Source organism: Saimiri boliviensis, chromosome 4, assembly GCF_048565385.1.
Source record: "Saimiri boliviensis isolate mSaiBol1 chromosome 4, mSaiBol1.pri, whole genome shotgun sequence".
In the NCBI taxonomy this organism is placed as follows: Eukaryota; Metazoa; Chordata; class Mammalia; order Primates; family Cebidae; genus Saimiri; species Saimiri boliviensis.
Window position 1 is genome coordinate 7,042,542 of NC_133452.1, and position 22,401 is coordinate 7,064,942.

The window sequence follows — 22,401 nt, forward strand, 5'->3', positions numbered from 1 at the left end:
AAATGGATGCTGAATTAGAGTTATGTTTAGCGGCAAGTACACCACTCTGACGCCTTCAGTGTTGAACTCACGAGGTTCTGAGTGGCCAGGAGAATTGTCAAAAAAACAAAACAAAACAAAAAACTCCCCAAAAAACAAACAAACGTTAAAAGGCAGCCCCTTACTAATACAGCACTTCCTGACTTCAGGGACAAAGCATGGATTGAATTAAACTAGGATAACGGTTCTAATTGTCCAGGCCATCTTGCTATACAACTGAAAGACTGGAAGCTGGTGTTTATCTTTTCAAGACTCAGGGTTAGCAGTTTTATAGATACGGGCAGTCCTAATCATAAACCTGACTTACGTTTACACAAAACAGTAGAGTTAGCCTATTGCTGCCTTAAATGCTGCTCACTTCTTTTCCTTACTTAAAAATGTCCTTTATGGCATTCCCTCCCCAGAACAGGGTGGCTTTATCCGCATTAAAGACCTGTTCACACAGATAAACTTTCTCCTCAATAATTTTCTTAATGGCATCTGAGAACTCATCTGTCTCTTGGTTAGGAGAAGCGGTTTCTCTTATCTTGACTTTTTTTTTTTTTAAGCCAAATCTTTTTCTTAAACTATCAAATCATCCTTTGTGGGCATTAACTTCTCCAGCTTTAGATCCTTCACTTTCCTCTTGCTTTAAGTTGTCTTCTAATGACTTTGCTTTTACTCAAATCATATTAGAATCAATAGCTATGCCTTTCTCATAGCAATCCTGTACCCACATAAAAGCTGCAACTGCAGCAGGTGATAAAAAGGTATTTCACAAAAAGCACAAGGTTTTTGTAACCGGTGGCGCAGCTATAGAGGTGTCTTCACCAACTTCCTCTACTTCTCCCGCCCCCCGCCAATGAATTCATTTATCTGGAAATGGTGGCAACCACAACCAGAGAACCTCAATCTACATGTGAAGCAATTCAACTTTTTCTTGTAATGTCATAACTTATCTTTGCTTCTTGGAAGCACTTCCAGCATCATTAGCAGAATTCCCATGGGTTCCCTGGTACTACTCAAGGTTTAAAATACTCGAGAACGGTGAGAGATCACCTTTTACTGCAATAATGCAATTTACCAAATACACAAAATGCTCACTTGGGATGTAAGTGAATACTTGCAACACCTGAGCTCACCATAATAGTAACAGGAGGCAGCTATGAAATTACTGCAGCAGTTAAGATTTAATGCTGAATCCTGACATCTGTTTATACTTCTCCTGACTGTGTGAAAGGCACCATGTATGTTATCTAAGCGTTTTCATGTGTAATGCTTGATGCATTTTAACTTTTTTATAATAGTCTTTTTGGTATATTTTATGGTAGTAAATGAGAAAACAGACTAGCTTCTATTACTGAAGAGCAAATTTGCAGATCATTGAATTTGCTCCTCCCTCCATAACACATCCTTCCCAAAAATAAACAGGTTTTCCAAGTAGTTGAGCAATGTCTATGTCTATGAAACTACATTTACAAGTTATAAATTTTTTTAAATTTTATGCTTAAATGAAATTCTAACAAGTGATAACCTATTCTTTATACACATTGCAATAATTTAAAATAAACTGACAAAAAAAGACAAGGCCCAAAACTAAGGTCTAGAAATTATTACTTACTGCAGGTACCAACAATTTCTTCACTTCTTCAACTGCTCTCTTCAATTTGATTTCTGCTCTGTTCTGAGCATCTTCCACAGTGATTAGTACATGCAAATCTTCATTTAGATGCTCCCAGTTGGGCTTGCCTCTATTTTGCTCCTCCTAAAAAATTTACAGAGTACACGATTACACATTTTTCTCTTTAAAGAGAAAGTACATCTTTCATAATACTAACCTGTTGTCAATAATTTCAGCTATGTTTGCATTATTTTGCTATGATGGCATTACAAATCTTTGAATTATTCTTCTGGGTCTTCAATGCTTGATTGAATGTTTGAGACTACTGGTCAAATAACAGTTAATTAAATGAGTATTTGCTGAGCACCTACTGTCTACTAAGCACGGAATCAGATGCTAAAGATCAGTCCCTAGAGTGCTCCTATACAGTAAGAAACATATACATGATACTGTCCTTATATCACCAAGAAAAACACTTTGAGAAACATGTCATTATTTCTACACTTACGAGTAAACAGAAGGATTTCATTCTTTAATTCAGTAATCTTTCTACTTCATTACAACTGCTTTTATAGTAACATTGGTTGTACTCAACATTAGAAAAGGTATTTTGCATATAGGTGTTGTTGCATAAGATGACTGCTACTTGTTTTAAGTATTTCATGTGTTGAGTAATTATGAAAATAGTTTTAACTATATTCTCAACGGACTATACTTTAACTGCAAGGCTACTCTTTAATTATATCAAGGCATAAATACTATATTTTCATAGAGACTATCTATATGTCGTTTCCTTAATGTCTTCTAGTGAGGAATATCGCCATGTTGAAAACCTTGTCAAGCTACAGGGAGGTTAACAAGTAGGGTTGATCATAACTTCAAAATTGTTCTTGTTTAATGTTTTAGAGAACAGTAAAATTATAAGTGTTTTTAAATAAAATAAGAATATAAGTAGTACTAAATAGTATATATAAATGCACCTGGCTCACAGCAAGGTATCACAGACAATAATTATCTGCTGTTGTTGGATCTTTATTTTAAAAGTCACTATTTACCTAATTGTTAGATTCCTATAAAAAAAAATAAAGCAGGCATAATAAAACAGCTTTCTGCAACAATTAACATGTTTGAACTTAACCAATAAAAGTAAAAATAAATTTTAAGAGTAAATGCTTCTGCTTTATTTTTAGTTAATATATCTTTAGGATAAAAATGCATCCACACATTGTAAAGGGATACAGAAAAAAAAAATCAAGACACAATCCTATCCTGGGCCATCTATGTCTTTCAAAGAGTGAGCTCTGAGTCAACACAGTATCTTACAGGGGTACCATCTGTCCAACACTACGTGAACCACTAGCTCAGAATATCTTGACTGTTTCAACATAAGATCACATTACATTCTTTTTGATGTCATATCTTTACACAGCAACATTTTTAGTGACTGTTGTAATAAAAATCAAGTCCATACAAAAATCAATGTGGAACAATACAAGAGGGTGGCAGTATACAATCTGATTGAAAACTTTTAAGAATTTGAACAGCACCCAAGGAAACACAAATGCTGTTAATAAATAACAGTTATTTACAAATAAAATATAAGCACAGTCTATTTCAATTCACGGTTTTTAATATAAATAGGAATTAAGTTGTTTGTAGATATTTAATAAAGAGAACTATGAAATATTTCTTTTTGACTAGGATACACCCTGCAAACTAAATGGGAAACTAAGGAGTCAATGAATCAAGAAAATGGGAACCTCAGGGTTATCTGTATGGCAAGGAATAAAATGTGTATTAATATCTCTACTGTGGCAAGAAAAATTGTTATCCAGATTTCAACTGCTATGTTAAAGAACGCTAAAAATATTTTCCCACCAAAATTAGTATTTTTATTTATCTTTTTTTGGGGGTGGGGGGGGAAACGGACCTACAAAAAAAGCTACTGGTCTGGTTTTATTTGGTGGGCCTGAAAATGCACTTATATTTGCCTAAACGCATATGTATGAGGGACTTCTGCTACCAGGCAAAATACAGTAACAGGAACCAGATTTACCCTCCTGCTGAAACAACCAAAAAACAGGCAAAACATATAAACAAGTTTCAAGCCACTGGGTATCAGACAACTAAAGACAAACGACACAAAGAGATGGGAAAACCCGAGGTGAGCCTATGACTGTCCCCACTCACAGGCTTGAGGGTTTCCAGACAACTCCCTGACATGAAGACACTAAGCAAGAATCCAGGGAAACTGAGGCAGCCAGCGCTCACAAGAGTCCTGCAAGAGCTGCCACTCAACTATTCAGCTGAACACTGATCACTGCATACTTGAGAGGAAATTCCAGAGGCCAGGGAAGAAACCACCCAAAACGATTCCAGGTCAAAGTGCCCGGCTCCTGAAAAGAACCAGATTGAAAGCCTTGAATGTTTCCCAGTGGAAACACAAATGCCATTAATAAATAACAGTTATTTACAAATAAAATATAAGCACAGTCTGTTTCTGTAAGGTACGCAGAAAGGTCTTGCCTCAGTGGTAGGAAATAACTAAACCTAGTCTGAGCACTGTTCCAGCACAAATTAAATACATTTTAAAAGAAAGACCAAATGCCTCAAATTATTTTCAACTAACTTAACTGTGTGTCCAAGGACAAACCCCAAAGATATTTACAGGAATATAAAAATATCCATCCAAAAAGGTAAAAGTGTGGCATCCAATTAGAAATTAATGTGCATGCAAAAAAGAAAAATGCGACACATGAGACCACCCCCTCAAAAATCAATCAACCCAAACCTATCAAGAAGTGACAGAGATGTTATTATAAATAGACAAAGACATTTAAAGCTGTGTGTGTGTGTGTGTGTAACACTAATGCATACAGATACTAATATAATGAAAACTGTGGAACATTTATAATACAACATTTTTGAGAAAAGCTTAGGAATAAAGACTAAAATTGTGACTTGCCACAGAAAGCTTATACATGAAGAAAAGCCAGAGAATTTTAAAAAGGAAATAATAAAGTACATGACAGAAACAAAGCTGCAGTATAATTTGCCATTTTGCTTTAAAGAAGGAATACATTTTTAAGGTGTATTGGCCAATGCATACTTTTATTAGTTCAACAACTTAAATGATACTTTAAAATAGGTGTCCCCAAACTGCGGTCCGCTGAGGCCATTTATCCAGCCTCCCGCCGCACTTCAGGAAGGGGCACCTCTTTCATTGGTGGTCAGTGAGAGGAGCACAGTATGTGGCAGCCCTCCAACGGTCTGAGGGACAGTGAACTGGCCCCCTGTGTAAAAAGTTTGGGGACGCTTGCTTTAAAATATAAAAATGAGAGAAAGCTATACCTACCCTGTTTGCTTCAAAATCAGTATTTTGGCTTACACTTCTAAAAATGATTTAAAGAGCAAAAACTTTCAAAGATGGAGAATTAATGAAACCATGTACTTAGACTCCCACCAAAAATTCTTCTACAACACTGTAGAGTTGAAAATGTACAAACTTGGCCAGGCACAGTGGCACATGCCTGTAATCCCAGCATTTTGGGAGGCTGAGGCGGGAGGATTGCTTGAGCCCAAGGAGTTCAAGGCCAGTCTGGGAAACATTGCAAAATCCTGTGTGAACTATAAATTAATAAAATATACAAACTCATAAGAAATAAGAAAATGGGAAAGGAAACCATTTAAAAATTAAGAATCTAGAAAGCAGATGGTTAACTTAAAATTTAGTAGACTCTAGTTGAGAGAGAAACTGAGTTCCTTGCAAATCCCCGCCCCTGACAAAAAAAATACTAAGGAAATAGGCAACAGTGGAAATGGAGGTGAGGGTGGGGCTGAGATTGCTGGACTAGATGAACTCTCACTGAAAAGCATTTCAATCCCCATATCCCCTGTCCACAAATGACTAGCTATTAAGCACTCCCTAATTCCCAGCAATAAACCAGAAATTGATTCCAAAAGGAAGTAAAACACTTTCTGAAACTGTACCAGAAGAGCTGACAGGATAACTTCCAAACTGACAGCTGGGCTGTCCAGCCATCTCCCCTACTCCACAAGCAAAGAGAGGGAACCCAGGCTCACATCTTGGGGGCAGGAGACTTGAACGACTGACCCTTCAGAGAGTTAAGATACTGCAATGCTGAAACAAGAAAATAATGCTATATTTAAAAATTCTGAATACAAATAGAAACTCCTGAAACTAAAACTATGAGAGCAAAGATGAAAAACTTGATAGAAGATTGGAAGAAAAACTGAGGAACTCACAAAGTAGAAGACAGAGATAAAAAATGGTACATACTGTATAAATACTAGAGGACTTCTAAGAAATTCAGAAACTGAAATGACAGATGTCCAATCACCAATATAAGGAAATAGCAGAAGAAGAAAAATCATCAATTTTACACCTTTTACACAAAACTGAGGGATCTGAGCTTCCAGTTGGAAAGGACCCGCTGAGCTGTCACCACAAGGAATAAATGAAGTGGACAATTCAAAACAAGGTAGCAATCAAACAATCCAATGCAGCAATTTGAGAGTAAACACTAAAAGCACCTCTTTTAGTGTTTGCGGGGGCAGTGGATAGAGACAGACCAAACCACCCGTTTTCCACATCAGGCCTCAGAAAAATCTTTCATCTATATTTGCATATCAAATGTCGCACACAAAAAGGCTTTAAGGTTATGCTACCCAAAAGCCATGTTTATCCTACTGTAGTCCATTTCAGCTCAAAAAGAGTTAAATGCCTTCAGTTGTAATTATTTAATACAAACAGTATTTTACCCTGTGATCTCATTCTGCTTTTTAAGCAGATTATAAAGGTAATCTGGGAATGAAAGGTCTTACAGAGAAATCAATAAAATACACCCCAAAAGGTCTTCTTTTAGTCATAAATTAAGTATAGTTTCTAAACTCAAAATATCCATATTGGCTCATGCCTGTTATCCCAGCACTTTGGGAGGTCAAGGTGGGCAGATCACAAGGTCAGGAGCTCAAGACTAGCCTGGCCAATACGGTGAAACCCTGTCTCTACCAAAAATACAAAACAAACTTAACCAGGTGTGGTGGTGGGTGCCTTAGTCCCAGCTACTTGGGAGGCTGAAGCAAGAGAATTGCTTGAACCCGGGAGGTGGAGGTTGAAGTGAGCTGAGATCGCACCACTGCACTCTAGCCTGGGCAACAAAGCAAGACTCCGTCACACATACAAAAAAAGAAGAATCCATTCACAAACTTCATTTTCTTACTTTAATAAATAAATCAGGACAAAGAAAAGGTTGAAATAAGCAGAGAGGAGAGAATGACAACATGGATATGCACCAAAAATGGTGTATCTATCAGAAAGTGTGGTCTATTAGGCATTTCTTTTTATAATTATATTTCAAATAATCTTTCAGGGGTTAATCGCTGAGATATTAATGTGGAAAAAAATAGCTCATGACTGCTATTACCATACTGTCTGTTTTACAGTTACCAAACGCAGTATCGTTTCATAATACATGCCATCATTAAATCTTCAGCAATATAGAAGAACACAGTTTTGCATCAACATATTCCCAAATTTACAATTTCCAGCGCAGTACTGTCCCCCAATTTCTAGATCTCCAAATTCAACTGTCAACTGGAAATGTGTACTTCAGTCTCTAAAGCAGTCTGAACTCCATATGTCCAAATTGGGGTTCATGCCTCCTTGCTCTAAATCTGTCCACAATTTTGTCTCAGCTATTACTCATCCTGAATGAATGTTCTGCATAAGCGTAGATTTTCAGAACATGAGGCTTTATAGGAAATCTCTGAAACACAGTCATAGCTTACTTGTGCTTTAATAGAGACTGGATGCTGCACACACACCCATTCATGTCTATCCACACAAATGTGAAGTGTTATGTTTATTCACTTCCCATCATAGGCTCAGATTTACTCCATGGTGTATACTGGCCATTCACCAAACAAGGATTTTGATACCCGTAACTTTAATGGAAGTTATTATCATTTATGTCCAGAATGCCTCCTTTACCTTTCTTTAATATTTACTTTTATTTCTTCCTTTTCTGTCATACAGTACTTAGTTATCTGTTCATTTTTTTGGTAGCTATTAGAAAGTTTGCTCCAAGTTCAGTATCAGAATCATCTCATTAATTTTCATACTCTTGACAGTATGTACACATTGATTTTATATACATCTGGCTCTAAACAAGTATTTACTGAATTGAATAATTGAACTTTTAAGATTGAAGAGCATCATTAAAATCAAATATCAAACTGTGCATGAATATGCTGCAGCTTTCCCATAGTACTCTGCTATACTAATGAAAAATGATTATTGTGTCTGTTTAGATGATCCTTCATATATTTGCCCTTGCTCATATATCCTGGTTTCCGGGGCCTGCTTCTTTCTTTCTCCTTAGTTACCAGGTGTATACGACAAACTTTACTCCCTCTCTCTTCAATTCTCCCAGACTTTCTACAATAACAGTTATGAGGTCTGGTTTTCACATCCCATCAAAGACTGCTTTTCTTTTACTCTAAAATCTCAATGCTACCTTGTTTTGATGTCCGAGAAGAACAGTAGACAAGATGGGTCAAACTATTTTACTTTATTGCATTTTAGGTTTTGGGGTACACGTGAAGAACATGTAGGATTGTTGCATAGGTACATACATGGCAATGTGGTTTGCTACCTTCTTCCCCATCACCTATATCTGGCATTTCTCCCATGTCATACCTCCCCAATACCCCACCCTCACTGTCCCTCCCCTAGTTCCCTCTGACAGGCCCCAGTGTGTAGTGCTCCCCTCCCTGTGTCCATGTGTTCTCATTGTTCAACACCCTTCTATGACTGAGAACATGTGGTGTTTGATTTTCTGTTTTTATGTCAGTTTGCTGAGAATGATGGTTTCCAGGTTCATCCATGTCCCTACAAAGGACACAAACTCATCGTTTTTGATGGCTGCATAGTATTCCATGGTGTATTTGTGCCAAATTTTCCCTATCCAATCTATCATCAATGGGCATTTGGGTTGGTTCCAAGTTTTTACTATTGTAAACAGTGCTGTAATGAACATTCGTGTGCATGTGTCCTTATAATAGAACAATTTATAATCCTTTGGATATATACCCAGTAATGGGATTGCTGGGTCAAATGGAATTTCTATTTCTGGGTCCTTGAGAAATCACCACACTATCTTTAACAATGGTTTAACTAATTTATACTCCCACCAACAGTGTAAAAGTGTTTCTGTTTCTCCACATCCTCTCAAGCATCTATTGTCTCCAGATTTTTTAATGATCACCGTTCTAACTGGTGTGAGATGGTATCTCAATGTAGTTTTGATTTGCATTTCTCTAATGACCAGTGATAATGAGCATTTTTTCATGTTTGTTGGCCTCACATATGTCTTCTTTTGAAAACTGTCTGTTCACTTTGCGCATTTTTGAATGAGTTTCTTTGTTTTTTGTTTTCCTGTAAATCTGTTTTAGTTCTTTGTAGATTCTGGGTATTAGCCCTTTGTCAGATGTGCAGATTGCAAAAATTTTTTCCCATTCTGGAGAGCATCGACACAATGAAGAAACTGCATCAACTAATGGGCAAAACAGCCAGCTAGCATCAAAATGGCAGGATCAAATTCACACATAACAATATTAACCTTAAATGTAAATGGGCTAAATGCCCCAATCAAAAGACACAGACTGGCGAATGAAGGAAGATTTACCAAGTAAATGCAGAGCCAAAAAAAAAAAAAGCAGGATTTGCAATCCTAGTCTCTGATAAAATAGACTTTAAACCAACAAAGATCAAAAGAGACAAAGGACATTACATAATGGTAAAAGGATCAATGCAACAAGAAGAGCTAACGATCCTAAATATATATGCACCCAGTACAGGAGCACCCAGATACATAAAGCAAGTTCTTAATGACCTACGAAGAGACTTAGACTCCCACACAATAATAGTGGGAGACTTTAACACTTCACTGTCAATATTAGACAGATCAACGAGACAGAAAATTAACAAGGATATCCAGGACTTGAACTCAGACCTGGACCAAGCAAAGCTAATAGACATTTATAGAACTCTCCACCCTGAATCCACAGAATATATATTCTTCTCAGCACCACACCACACCTACTCTAAAACTGACCACATAGTTGGAAGTAAATCATTCCTCAGCAAATGCAAAAGAACGGAAATCATAACAGTCTCTCAGTCTACAGTGCAGTCAAGTTAGAATTCAGAACTCAGAAACTAACTCAGAACTGCACAACTTCATGGAAACTGAACAACTGGCTCTTGAATGTTGACTGGATAAACAATGAAATGAAGGCAGAGATAAAGATGTTCTTCAAAATTAATGAGAACGAAGACACAACGTACCAGAATCTCTGGGACACATTTCAAGCAGTGTCTAGAGAAAAATATATAGCAATAACTGCCCACATGAGAAGCAAGGAAAGATCTAAAATCAACACCCAATCGTTGAAATTGAAAGAGCTAGAGGAGCAAGATCCAAAAAACTCAAAACCTAGAAGAAGATAAGAAATAACTAAGATCAGGCCGGGCACGGTGGCTCAAGCCTGTAATCCCAGCACTTTGGAAGTCCAAGGCGGGTGGATCACAAGGTCGAGAGATCGAGACCAACCTGGTCAACATGGTGAAACCCCGTCTCTACTAAAAATATAAAAAATTAGCTGGACATGGTGGCGCGTGCCTGTAATCCCAGCTACTCGGGAGGCTGAGGCAGGAGAATTGCCTGAACCCAGGAGGCGGAGGTTGCGGTGAGCTGAGATTGCGCCATTGCACTCCAGCCAGGGTAACGAGTGAAACTCCATCTCAAAAAAAAAAAAAAAAAAAAAAAAAAAAAAAGGAATAACTAAGATCAGAGCAGAAATGAAGGAGATGGAGACATAAAAAAAAAAAACACCAATAAATCCAGGAGCTGGTTTTTTTTTTTTTTTTTTAAATATCAACAAAGTATTTTTTAAACTGCAAGACTAAAGTTCTCTCTCAATGTAACAGCAAAGCGACATCAAAGGCAAATTACGAATAATCAATATAGGTATAAATATGTTCAGAGCCCAAAACCACTGACCTTCACTCTTTTAAGGTAGGGTTCAATAACAAGAGGTTCCAAAGAAATGGAAAATAGCTTTATTTTATACAGCAAATTAAAATTTAGTACCATACTAGGCAACTTTAAAATCCATTCACACTTGAAGGCAGTGCAAACAGTCTCAATTATTAATGATTCTTTATTACGGTCTATATTCTTGACAAGTATACTATGGTGAGATAAATTAGCCTTAGTGATGATAAATAAACTTAAAAATGAAAATGATGATCTAACACTTCTGCTTGCCAAGGAAGATGCTAAGCAATATAAATATGTCACCCCATTCAATTCTCGTAAGGTACATGAACATGGGACTATTGATCTTACCAACACGTAACATGATTTAGTCAAGTCAGACAGTTAAGTGTTGTACCATCAAGCTGCCATACCTAGCCAGAACAACTTCAGAGCATGCACCCAACTAATTCCTAGCACAACACATCACCTACACGAGACACTGTCTTAAAACAGCATCATAAATTACTGAAAACCCAGAAACAGAACACAGAATTGTGGAATCTCTAGAATTTTTAACTTTACCTTTTTACTTTTAAATATTTTTGTGTAGAACATCTTGTCCTCACAGAATTTTAGAGCTGGTGGGGACTTTGGAGGCAGATAAAGGGATGGATGACATTATTTATAGATTTGGTTTTGTCTTTCCGTATTTGTCCTATCTCCTAACTTCAAGCCAAGTATTCTTTCTCCATAAATTAATTTCTAAAGTCACATCCAGAATAATATCAAGAACTGGGAGAAAAACATCTCATATAACAGATATCTTGCACCTACAAAAATGCTTTCTCTCTAAATGAGAGACTCACCTATCAAATTACAATGATACATATACACAAAAAGGATAAATCTGTAGCTGTTTCACTTACATAAAATTTCTCCAGTTTTTCAAGTTTCCAATAGGTGAGGTTCTTAAAACTAAAATTAGATATTAATATACAATGCACTATTTCCAACATTTTTACTAAGTTAGGACTAATTCACACCATTGTAACTAAATTTTACTACTTTTCAGTAACTTCCATTTCATTTTTGAAGCCACTGTATACAGCAATGTAAAAATACGAGGTAAAAAAAAAAAATCTCAACATTTGAGAAACCACCTTTGTTTGGATTTTTGAAGAAGCTTGATGAGTCACTGCCCTATGAAGTTTAAAAGTATGTTCTAATTACAGTATCTGTTTGAACAACAAAGGGATTCTATAATATGAAGCATTAGAGCATACTGATTGTCCCACCCCTGCCAACAGACTCTTTCAATTACGCATCTGTAGTCAAGCAAATGAGCACAAGACTTCTGCTCCTACTGTGCTCTTAATGTGAAAGTTCATTCGCCAAAATCCCTCCATATAGAACTGCAAAGTGTTACATACTGATGCAAACCAAGGTTCCAATAACATGCTTATTGAGAATATACAAGTTTTAATGTAAATATCAAAGCTTAGATGTATTACCATCTCCAGTTGTACATATAATCTTAAGTTAGTTTAAGAAATGTTTGTTGAGAAACTGGACATAAAACAGATTTCATATAATTTAATTCCTCACTGACTCAGTTATAAAAGCAGACCTCAAAAGACTTCTTAAAACCTGAACGAGTCTAACAAAAATTACATTTTCAAAGCAAATTATTTTTTAGTAAATATGAAGATTAGGATAATTTTATATTCAGTCCATTGAAATCATCATCTAAGCCTTTATAGGCACCAGGCATTCAACAAATACTTATTAAATTAAGCACAATGGAACAAGTTGCGAAATTCAAGTAACTTTTATTGTTTTATGACAAAAATTTGAAAGTTAAAAACAGCAGGACTATAACATCTAGCTTCTACGGACACAATACTTAAAGTCTGCCAGGTACATCTTCCTTCCCATTTTCATACATTAATTCCACAAATTTAACTATTAATTACTTTATGTCTAAACTGAATTTATGTAACCCCAGTACTAGCCAAATAATACTGTTCTGGCCCCATGATGACCAAAATGAGTGAGATTTCTCTAGATATGAGCTGCTTCTAGCATGAAGAAACAATTCTGAACAAGATCAGTTGAAAAGTCGAAAACGATCTTGATGAAACATAGTTAAAGCTGAGAAGAGTGAATTAAATATGTACAAAAAGTTTCCCATAAAAAGACGAAAGTAATCAAGTGATTTAAAATGTTATTTCCCAACAATATGAAAGCTGGCTAATGTTTAACAAAAATAGTGATGATAGCAATATGGACTGATGAGAAATCCTCTCGTAATAGAAACTCTGGGCTGAGTTCCTACTGCTAACAAGAACCCATATAAAATTAGTTATTGCCCATGGAAGCACAAAGTATTTCCTCACAGCATAAGAAGAAGCCTTTCACTAATTCATATGTGAGATTTTGTACACTAGGTCTTATTCTCGCCATCATCTAGAAGACACAAGATAAGTAAAGGCATAGAAAAATGAGCAATTGTTTTAGAATGTGATGTTTTAAAATATCCAATTGCAGTATTTACTTACTGATAATACACCGAGAAAAAAACATGTAAATAAAAGACTAACATTTCTACCTATACTCATTTTCCTTTCTAAAGCATTAAAAATCTCAGTTTCAATAATCATCTCTCAATAAAATTTACCCCTTCCCTTCCAGGTCCTCCCCGACAGGATGTTTTCTGAATTCTTGCTTTTTCTTTTGACATAATCAGTCTGTTATGTATGATTCCTAAAAAGTTGCAATGAGTATGGAATCAGACTCATCTCCATATCCCTTAGCATAGGCTTTTTAATAAGTACTCCGCAACTATTCAGTATTTACTAGAGCACAGCATGAGATACAAAAATAAAGTCAGTGCAATCAATATTGACTAAAGCAAAAAATAACATATAGGGCTTTATATTCAGCACCTGATATTCATAAAACAACTTAATCCCTTTAATAATCTTAGAGGCAGGCATTATAATAATCAAATATTTCTCATTTAAAAATGAGATAAACTGATGGGCAGAAATCTGACTCAATGCACTCACTTAAACTGACTTCAGATGACACAGGTCTGCCTTTAAAGACCAGACAACTGCTTATTAAGAAAAAAAGGTAAATACAATATTTAAAAGCCAATATAATCAAGATTACAATTATTTCACTGAAGACAATAACAAGGAACAAGATGATTATTTTGAAAAATCCAGACACAGCCTATCTCAAGCAAAGGTCATTAACAGGTTTATGTACTGATGTAAGTTTTAACAAGAATGAGTGGTAGTACATGGCTCACTATGCAAAAGCTCCATTTTTCAGAGGGAATTTTATTTAGGTATAAATCCCACAGAGATTCAAAACAAAACAATTGTTTTATAAGAGTTTTTAAAATATGAATGTTTAATATTCATTTTTCTGATGCTCTAAGGAATTTATGATACCATACTTACAGCCATTTAGTGTTAGGCAAAACGCTTGAACTTATCTATCCCTCAGTCTCCTCATCTACAAAAGAGAGATAAATATAATATTTACATCACAGAGCTACGATGAGTTTTAACTGTATTAGGGTTTGGATAGCACACAGAGTAACCATCATCTAAGAGCTCTGCAATTAATGTTATCATAATGCAACTATGGTATGGACAGGCTGGAATCTAGAAGAGATGATTGTAGGAAAGTACATAAAGATAAATATTGGGAAGGAATAACTGAACAACAAATAAAATGAAATGACTAGCAGTTATAATTTAGAAAAAACTGAAAATGTACTTTCAGAATAAAAAGTACTAGCTTAAGGTAATTTATTTTTTAATCAACATAGTCAATAAAAACATATTAACCATTACATAAAAATATGAATTCATGTTTAGTTACAATTTTTAGGAAAAAGCAGCTTAATAAAGACACAACTGTAATCTTTGGGGTTTTAGACTGGAAGGGAGCTCAGCTGATCAAAACACTAAACTGCCCTCCATGAAGGGTTTGGAATATGAAATGCCGCATAAAGGAAGATCGTTACAGTGTCCTGGAAAGTGGAATAAATCGTGACTACTATTATGCCACAAGCAGTACACAAAATGAAAAAAGAATAATAAAGGGAATTTATAAAACTTAATGAAATTGAAGAATGGGTTCAAACACTACCTATTCCTTATCTGTTTTCCCATTACTCTACTCGAGTTCATTTCCCCAACCCCCACACTATGCTTCCATTGAATTTTATGGCTCTAAAATACTTAACATTGTACTTTAATATTCCAGTGTACATAATAGTAAGCTCTAGAAAGCACAGAGTGCTCCTTTTCATTTTCTGTATTATTCACAAGGCATGTAAAATAAGTTTAGTACATAACCAGTAGCTATTTTTCTTCTGCCCTACACAGATCTGAACTTGCACTTCTTTTACAATATTTTCATCAGTTTTAGAAATACTCATTTCTGTATTTGTCTCATATACATATAAACAAAGTAGCTCTGAATTCTACAAATAAAATGTCAAATACAAATATACTAGACATATACGCACACTATCATAATTAACATACTACAAATTCATTTAAATAGAACTACAGAATCCATGGTTTCTGTAAGCATTTATTCAACACATGCTAAACTGTCTTTCTGTATTAGAAACGACTTCCCTAAAATATCCATGAGAATTTTTGCATATAGCAAGCACTTAAGAAACATTTGTTATTAAATTTCTAGATTATAAACTGAACATAAAATATACTGGTTAAATGATTACTAAGTTCCTAAGCCATACAGTGCTTTCTTGTGCATTTTACATGTATATTTTCCTACATCAGTTAGGGAAAATACCTGAAAAATTTGAGATTCATTTAAAAAACTCAATCAGGCAATACTGAAAGAAAATATTTTACTTGCCTTCTTTGAAATTAAAATGAAGAAACACAAAACTGAATTGAACCAGAGTCCCATGATCCACAACCACAAGCAAAGTAAGAATTATGCTGAAGGACCCACATACAGTCTCTGCCCTACTTCCTCCTCAAGCAAAAGATCACAGCCTAATGTTATATATTAGGATTTCCAAAATGTAAGAGAGCAGCAGCACATAGTTTACTATGTTATAAAAGGTGTTTCGTCCTTGGAATGTTAAGACAGAAGATTAATAGCAGTTCCATTATTTGTAGTTGGTAGGCTTCGATGTCCTATTCCACCTACTGGTACTGTGCATATTTGTAGTGTTCATATTGCCCAAATATTAATTTACAGCCGTCTTCATGTAATCGTGAACACATCAGTGAAAAGCAGTGACAAAAACACAACTGTATAGAATATTGACTCTAGCTTATGATAATGTCCAGAAATACGTATTTATGGGGGTATGAAAGAGCTGTGTTGGCATAAACTTTGAGATTCTTGGCAAGGAAACAGGCACGTAATTTATAATTCCATGGGTCTTACCACAGTGCTAAGGCCTTATCCAGTATTCATCTTTGCTGACTGATAACCAGTGCCCCTGTAATCCTGAGCAACTCATTCATGTATTTATTTATTTAATAAGTAATAACTGAGTTTCTACTAGACCCTGTGAGTGAACAAGATTTATGACAGGCAAGTGAAAACAGACATGCAAGCTCTCAAGGAGCCTACAGACTAGTAACTATTTACGATTGAGGGAGTGCACCAAAGTTCACTGTGTTATATGAAAGCACATTATCAGGGCTGACTGATCAAGGCTATATGACAAAATGTTAACTATTTTTTGAAATCTTATTTTCTCATCTGTAAAGGTTACAAGGTTGCAAGGATTAAAGAAAGGATGTTGAAGACAGTGACTAGCTCACAACACTTAACACCTTTACTATGTAACTCCTTTTATCCCTGTTCCCTTCCTATGTCTTCCTTAAAAGATGGCTTTTCAGCTAACAGAGATTCCCTTTTATTCCACTGCAGGACATCATTTCTGTCATCATGTTAACGTAAGTATAAGCACATCCCCTTTCCTCAATTAAGAAGCCTCAAAATCAAAGCTACAGTAAAAAATAAATTTGCAATTAATCAATGATCCCTCTGGGTTAAAAAATACAGGCCCAGCATGGTGGCTTACACCTGTAATCCCAGCACAAGTGATCTGCTGAGGCAGGCAGATAACTTGAGGTCAAAAGTTCAAGACCAGCCTGGCCAACAGGTGAAACGCTGTCTCTACTAAAAGCACAAAAATTAGCTAGTTGTGGTGGCGTGTGCCTGAGGTCCCAGCTACCCAGGAGGGTGCGGCAGGAGAACTGAACCCGGGAGGTGGAGGTTATAGTGAGCCGAGATCGTGCCAATGCACTCCCGCCTGGGCGACAAAGCGAGATTCTATCTCAAAATAAAATACCTGCCCCAAATTATCTGGGATGTCATAATTTTTTCTTGGTAATGACTTTCAACCTTTGAAAGTTCTAGAATTATTAGAGTAATAAGAGCAAATCAAACACAATGTTAATAGTATATATATATATGTTTATCTAAAATATTTGTTACATTTAAGTTTTAACACATTTAAATACCTAAGAGATTATCCTTCTAATTCCAACTGAAAAATATATAAACAGGTACCTACAACACATCCCAGTGATTTTCAAAGAGCTGGATCCAAAGTACAGTATTCTGTAAAAGCTCTACAGAGCTGAGCTTTTCCTCGTGCACAGTCAGGTGGCAGGAGGTATAGCTACTAAGAAGAGCATACATCTATACTCACTGGCTGATAATTTAGATCTCATAATGTCTGATGTAGATGAAAAATATAATACTAGATGGTGCAAATGCTTAGTGTGTTAACTGGAATTCTTTCTTTAAATTCTTCCAAAGTGTTAACATGTATTTGACACACCGATTCTTCTCAACAGAAAAAAATGCAAGGGTAATTTCACATCATTAGAAAAACTAGGTGACTTTAGGTCCTCCAGGTATACATTTTTCCTATACTTACACCACCTCTGTCATCCAAAACCCATAATAATCCTAGAGTTTTCTTCTAATCTTTTATTGAAATTTGGCTAACAAAATAACTATACAAAGTGGTATCTTTCTTATAATCCCTTATCATAATTTGATAAGTGCAACATAACTATAAAAGGTGATAGTTAATGCAGCATAATATGTTAAATAATGCCAATTTTTCCATTTTCTTGAAGGTACTGAATTATTTTCACTTGCTTTGGGTAAGACTTATACATTCAAATATGTTAATAACTTGAAAGCATTTTTAAAAAATCATTCTTCAATGATGCTGCCAGCATGATTTGGACATAGGTCAACATAAACCTAGCTAACAGCACCACTACAAAGCCTTGTAGCTAATAGATAGCAGTCAAGCTAACATAGGATCATTTTTAGAACAATCTTGTACCATCTTTTTTTAATTGTAGCTTTTAAAACAGGTAGAAATAGCTGCACAAATGTCTTCCCTTCATGAATTACAATTATGCAACCAACATTTATAATTTCCCCAAACACTATTTTTTTTAAATTCCTGCCTTCTTTCTAGCTAAAACTTAAAGACTGTTAAACACATGATTTTTCTACCACTACTAAATGCCACATTTTATATATTCTATACATTATCCAGTGTTATAATGATTAGCTTGTTAAATGTTAACCATTTTATTTTATACTTTACTGTAAATACTTCAGGATTCAACTACATCAGCCAAGAAAAGAGTAATCTCTCAGAGAATACAAAATAAAAGTTCAGAGAATCCATGTTTTGTTCCCTTCATTAGAAATCATTTCACGGCCGGGCGCAGTGGCTCAAGCCTGTAATCCCAGCACTTTGGGAGGCCGAGGCGGGTGGATCACGAGGTCGAGAGATCGAGACCATCCTGGTCAACATGGTGAAACCCCGTCTCTACTAAAAGTGCAAAAAATTAGCTGGGCATGGTGGTGTGTGCCTGTAATCCCAGCTACTCAGGAGGCTGAGGCAGGAGAATTGCCTGAGCCCAGGAGGCGGAGGTTGCGGTGAGCCGAGATCGCACCATTGCATTCCAGCCTGGGTAACAAGGGCGAAACTCCGTCTCAAAAAAAAAAAAAAAAAAAAGAAAAAAGAAATCATTTCACATATGTTCATGTTTCAGAGATATGGAACTAAGCTGAAATTCTTCAATTCCCATCCCTATTATCAACCCATATAACTATATAATCAAAAATTTATTTGCTCCAGTCTTTGCTAACAGCTCTAAGATATGTTTCACTGGTGACAAGAAAGTAATTTCAAAGGGTAGGTTACTTGCCTACTAGTCATTAAAGACGTATTTCCTAGGACAAAAAGTAAGTCTACTCTTCCAGAATATCTTTGGCTCACTTTGACTTAATTACAAAACAGACGTAACATTCTATTCACCACAACACTAAAACGTGAATGCAACGAAAAACATTTTCTGAGCTATTAAAACTTTATAACAACCATATAAAAATCCCTGTAATGATTAAAAGGTAAGTTATCATTAATAATTACTGTGGTTAATTTTGAGAGCAAGGGTCAATTTAAATGTTAATCACAATCATTATAATTAGAGAAAACATCTTTTTGAAAATGATCATAGATACCTCAGGATCCATTAACTGTCTATATTCTAAAACAGTATTAAATAATACTAAAAATAGTACCTTTAATATCTAGTTACCCTGAATGGTGGATATTAACTTATTTTACAGATGTGAAAATTTTTGACAGCGAAACTAACTTAAATCCTTCAATCAATAAGTAAAAGGTCCAGAACCTGAACTCAAATCTGATTCCTTATTTCATCTCCATTACCACTGTGCCACATGCAAGTATCATCACATTCATTCTTTTTAAGGCCCACAGGAAATGTGCCATGATCCACGAGGTCCCCTTTTGTCAAGCTGTCTTCAGAGCTCTTTTGTGCTCTAACAGTCCTACTCATGTGTTCTTATTAATGACATATTTTTACAAGGAACTCTGTATGGCTGTATATCTTATCTTTTCATTTCATAGTACTATGTGCTACTTAAGGTTAGGATTCGTGCCCAGCACTTCCTGAAATACCCTTCATACTCAGGTGTTTATTCAGTAAAATGAAAAGAATCTGATTGGGGAAAGAGAGAGGATATATCATGTTCAATGAATATCAACTCTCTAGTTCAGTTCTCTACTTTTATTAATAAACCAGAATACATACCAAAAGTTCCTCATACTGAACAGAAAGCCTAATGACTACTTTTGTTGCTATGCTACTCTAAAAAAGATAATAAATTCATGTAGCCATATAAGGTATGAAACTCTAAATACCTATTTACATTTTGAGAGAGTAGCAAATGCAGAATTGTTACATTGCTTCCTAGGCTTACCTCAGTTATTCTTGCCAAAATACAAAATTCACAATCTATGGAAAAGTGCAATTTATAAACTGAATTAGATTGATTTTCTTTGCGAACCATGCTGAAAGAGTAGTTACTACAATCTACTACAGTATAAATGAAACCTCAACCTCAATGTCTGCAGATCATAAACTGCAAACAATTTATTTACATGTACAAAATTTGACCTTAATGACAACAGTTAATATTCCCTCAATTTATTATCTCTTGTTCATCAGTGAAATATATTCTTATTTAATACCAAGAGCCAAAATAAAGCCTTCTTCACAAAAGGGGTACAAAATACTCTTCCTTAAAATGTTCATCAGGTTTTTAATAATTTTGAAAATTATATGCAAGAAACTAGAATGACTAGAAATGAGTCTGTGTCTCTTTCAATTATATCCATTACTGGAAAAAACAAACACGTGACCAACAAAAAACAGTTATCTATGTAAAACATATGATTTCCAACTTTGCTTATCTCAGCCCCTTCTAGTTAAAATTTATATCTGTCCATCCTGACTATAAAAGGGCAGGCATTGCATCTTATATCTGACTGGATATTCAAACACTTAGCACACAGCCTACCACAAAGAAAAATTTTAAAAGTCTGTTGGATACAGAAAAAAATAATGACTTCAACTATCTTCAGTTGATGGGAGTTTTTTGTGGAAAACAAGGTTTCCCTAGCCAGCTTCTATAGCTTTTTTCCATTTAAGATAAGAATCAGACATCTCTCTGGATTACACAAATTCTAATAAATTAAAATCTTACTTTGGCAGAAACCTTCTGAATTACCATTTTCTTTCACATTAACTATTAAAACGATTTTTTACACTAAACACATATAACTGGTGCCAGGGAAGAAATTAAAGACCATGTAGGGCAGGGGCAGGTAAACCCATTTCTTAAACAAAAGCTAAATACAAGCCAAAAAAGGGCCAGGTTACCAGGACTGACCTTAACCTTCCAGAAATAGCTGTTCATCTAGTAACACCTAAATTTACATCCCTCACTCATCAATGAAAGTATCCTTTATTATTAAACAACAAAATAAAGGGAGATACTGTTTAGGAAAAAAAGTTATCTAATGTGATGGCTTTGTGGTAGGTCAGCTTAGCTAGGCTAAACTAGTGTTTCCAGAATTTCATTTCTTGTATGTTTCCAGTTGGGATGCTCTCTAAGGTATATTTTTTCAAGAGGTGGACTATAAATGGGAGACAGTGGCCATTTAGTAGCATACAAATTCTTTCTCCCAGCTACTCAATCAAAAACGAATCTAATCCAGATGTGGTAGTGCATGTCTCTAATCCCAGTTACTTTGGAGGCTGAGGCAAGAGAATCACTTGAATCTGGGAGGCAGAGGTTGCAGTGAACCGAGATAAAGCCACTGCACTCCAGCCTGAGCAAAAGAGCGAGAGACTGTCTCAAAAATCAAAAACAAAAGCAAAAAAACTAATTTAGATACTGCTGTGAGAAATTGGCAGATGTAAGATCAGTAATCAGTTGAATTTAAGTTAATTAACAGGAAAAGTATCCTGGGTTAACCTGACTTATTCAGTTAGCAAAGTCTTTATAAGACAGCTTTGATCTTCTCTAAACTCAGATATTCTAAACACCAACTGGGTTTACAACTGTGCCCTCTGAATCTTCCTTCCTTACCTCTTGCTTTGTGGACTCTGGACTAGTCAGCATGAACTGTGCAAGCCAATTCCTCATGATAAGGAGGAAGAGCGAGAGCGAGAGTGGGGGAGAGTGTGCGTTCTATTGCTTCTGTGGTTGAAATAAGATTTTCTTTAAAGCTTCACCTTCATAAAAATTCTAAAATAAAACTTAAAACATCCCATGAAGCAACTAATATCATAATTACAGCTCATGGTATGAACCAAAGAGGCTTTGTGATATGTGTTTCAAAGTAGTTATGGTATGATTAGGAGTATTTTTAAGCTAAATTAGGAGTATTTTTAAGCTAAGTAAAACTATTCCAGAATGTCAAATACTCTGGCCTACAACTAAATGGCTAAGAAACCAAGTAGTATTCATTTCAGTATGAAAACATACTTTATTTATTAAACAGATTAATCCAATAAATATAATGGAAAACAGTTAAAACCAGAAAAATAAAAAGCCGTCTTAAGTCATCAAGGCATTAAAGGTACTGAAAGACCATAAAAGCCCTCAAGCCTCACTTAAAATGAAGATTTAGAAATTCTACATTTTTTCCCCAAAAAGGCCCATAATTGAGTTGCAAGCAACTGACACCGAGTACAATCTATGTGTGTTGTTGAGTGTCATGTGTGCACTTAGGTATTTCAGATTTTCTACAAACAGCCTGTACTC

The 22,401-nt window shown here is 35.4% G+C and overlaps 1 protein-coding gene across 7 annotated transcripts in view; it reads right to left on the minus strand.

The window, feature by feature from the left end:
* The window catches only part of QKI (QKI, KH domain containing RNA binding), a 169,427-nt gene that overhangs the window by 43,533 nt on the left and 103,493 nt on the right, over positions 1-22,401 (minus strand). For all 7 annotated transcript variants that reach the window (XR_005578496.2, XM_039465548.2, XM_039465555.2 and 4 more), the window contains exon 4: positions 1,640-1,783. Coding sequence is in view for 6 of the 7 variants with exons in the window: in XM_039465548.2 (XP_039321482.1) it covers positions 1,640-1,783 (144 nt within the window). In the remaining variant the exon portion in view is untranslated. The remainder of the gene's footprint in view (positions 1-1,639; positions 1,784-22,401) is intronic.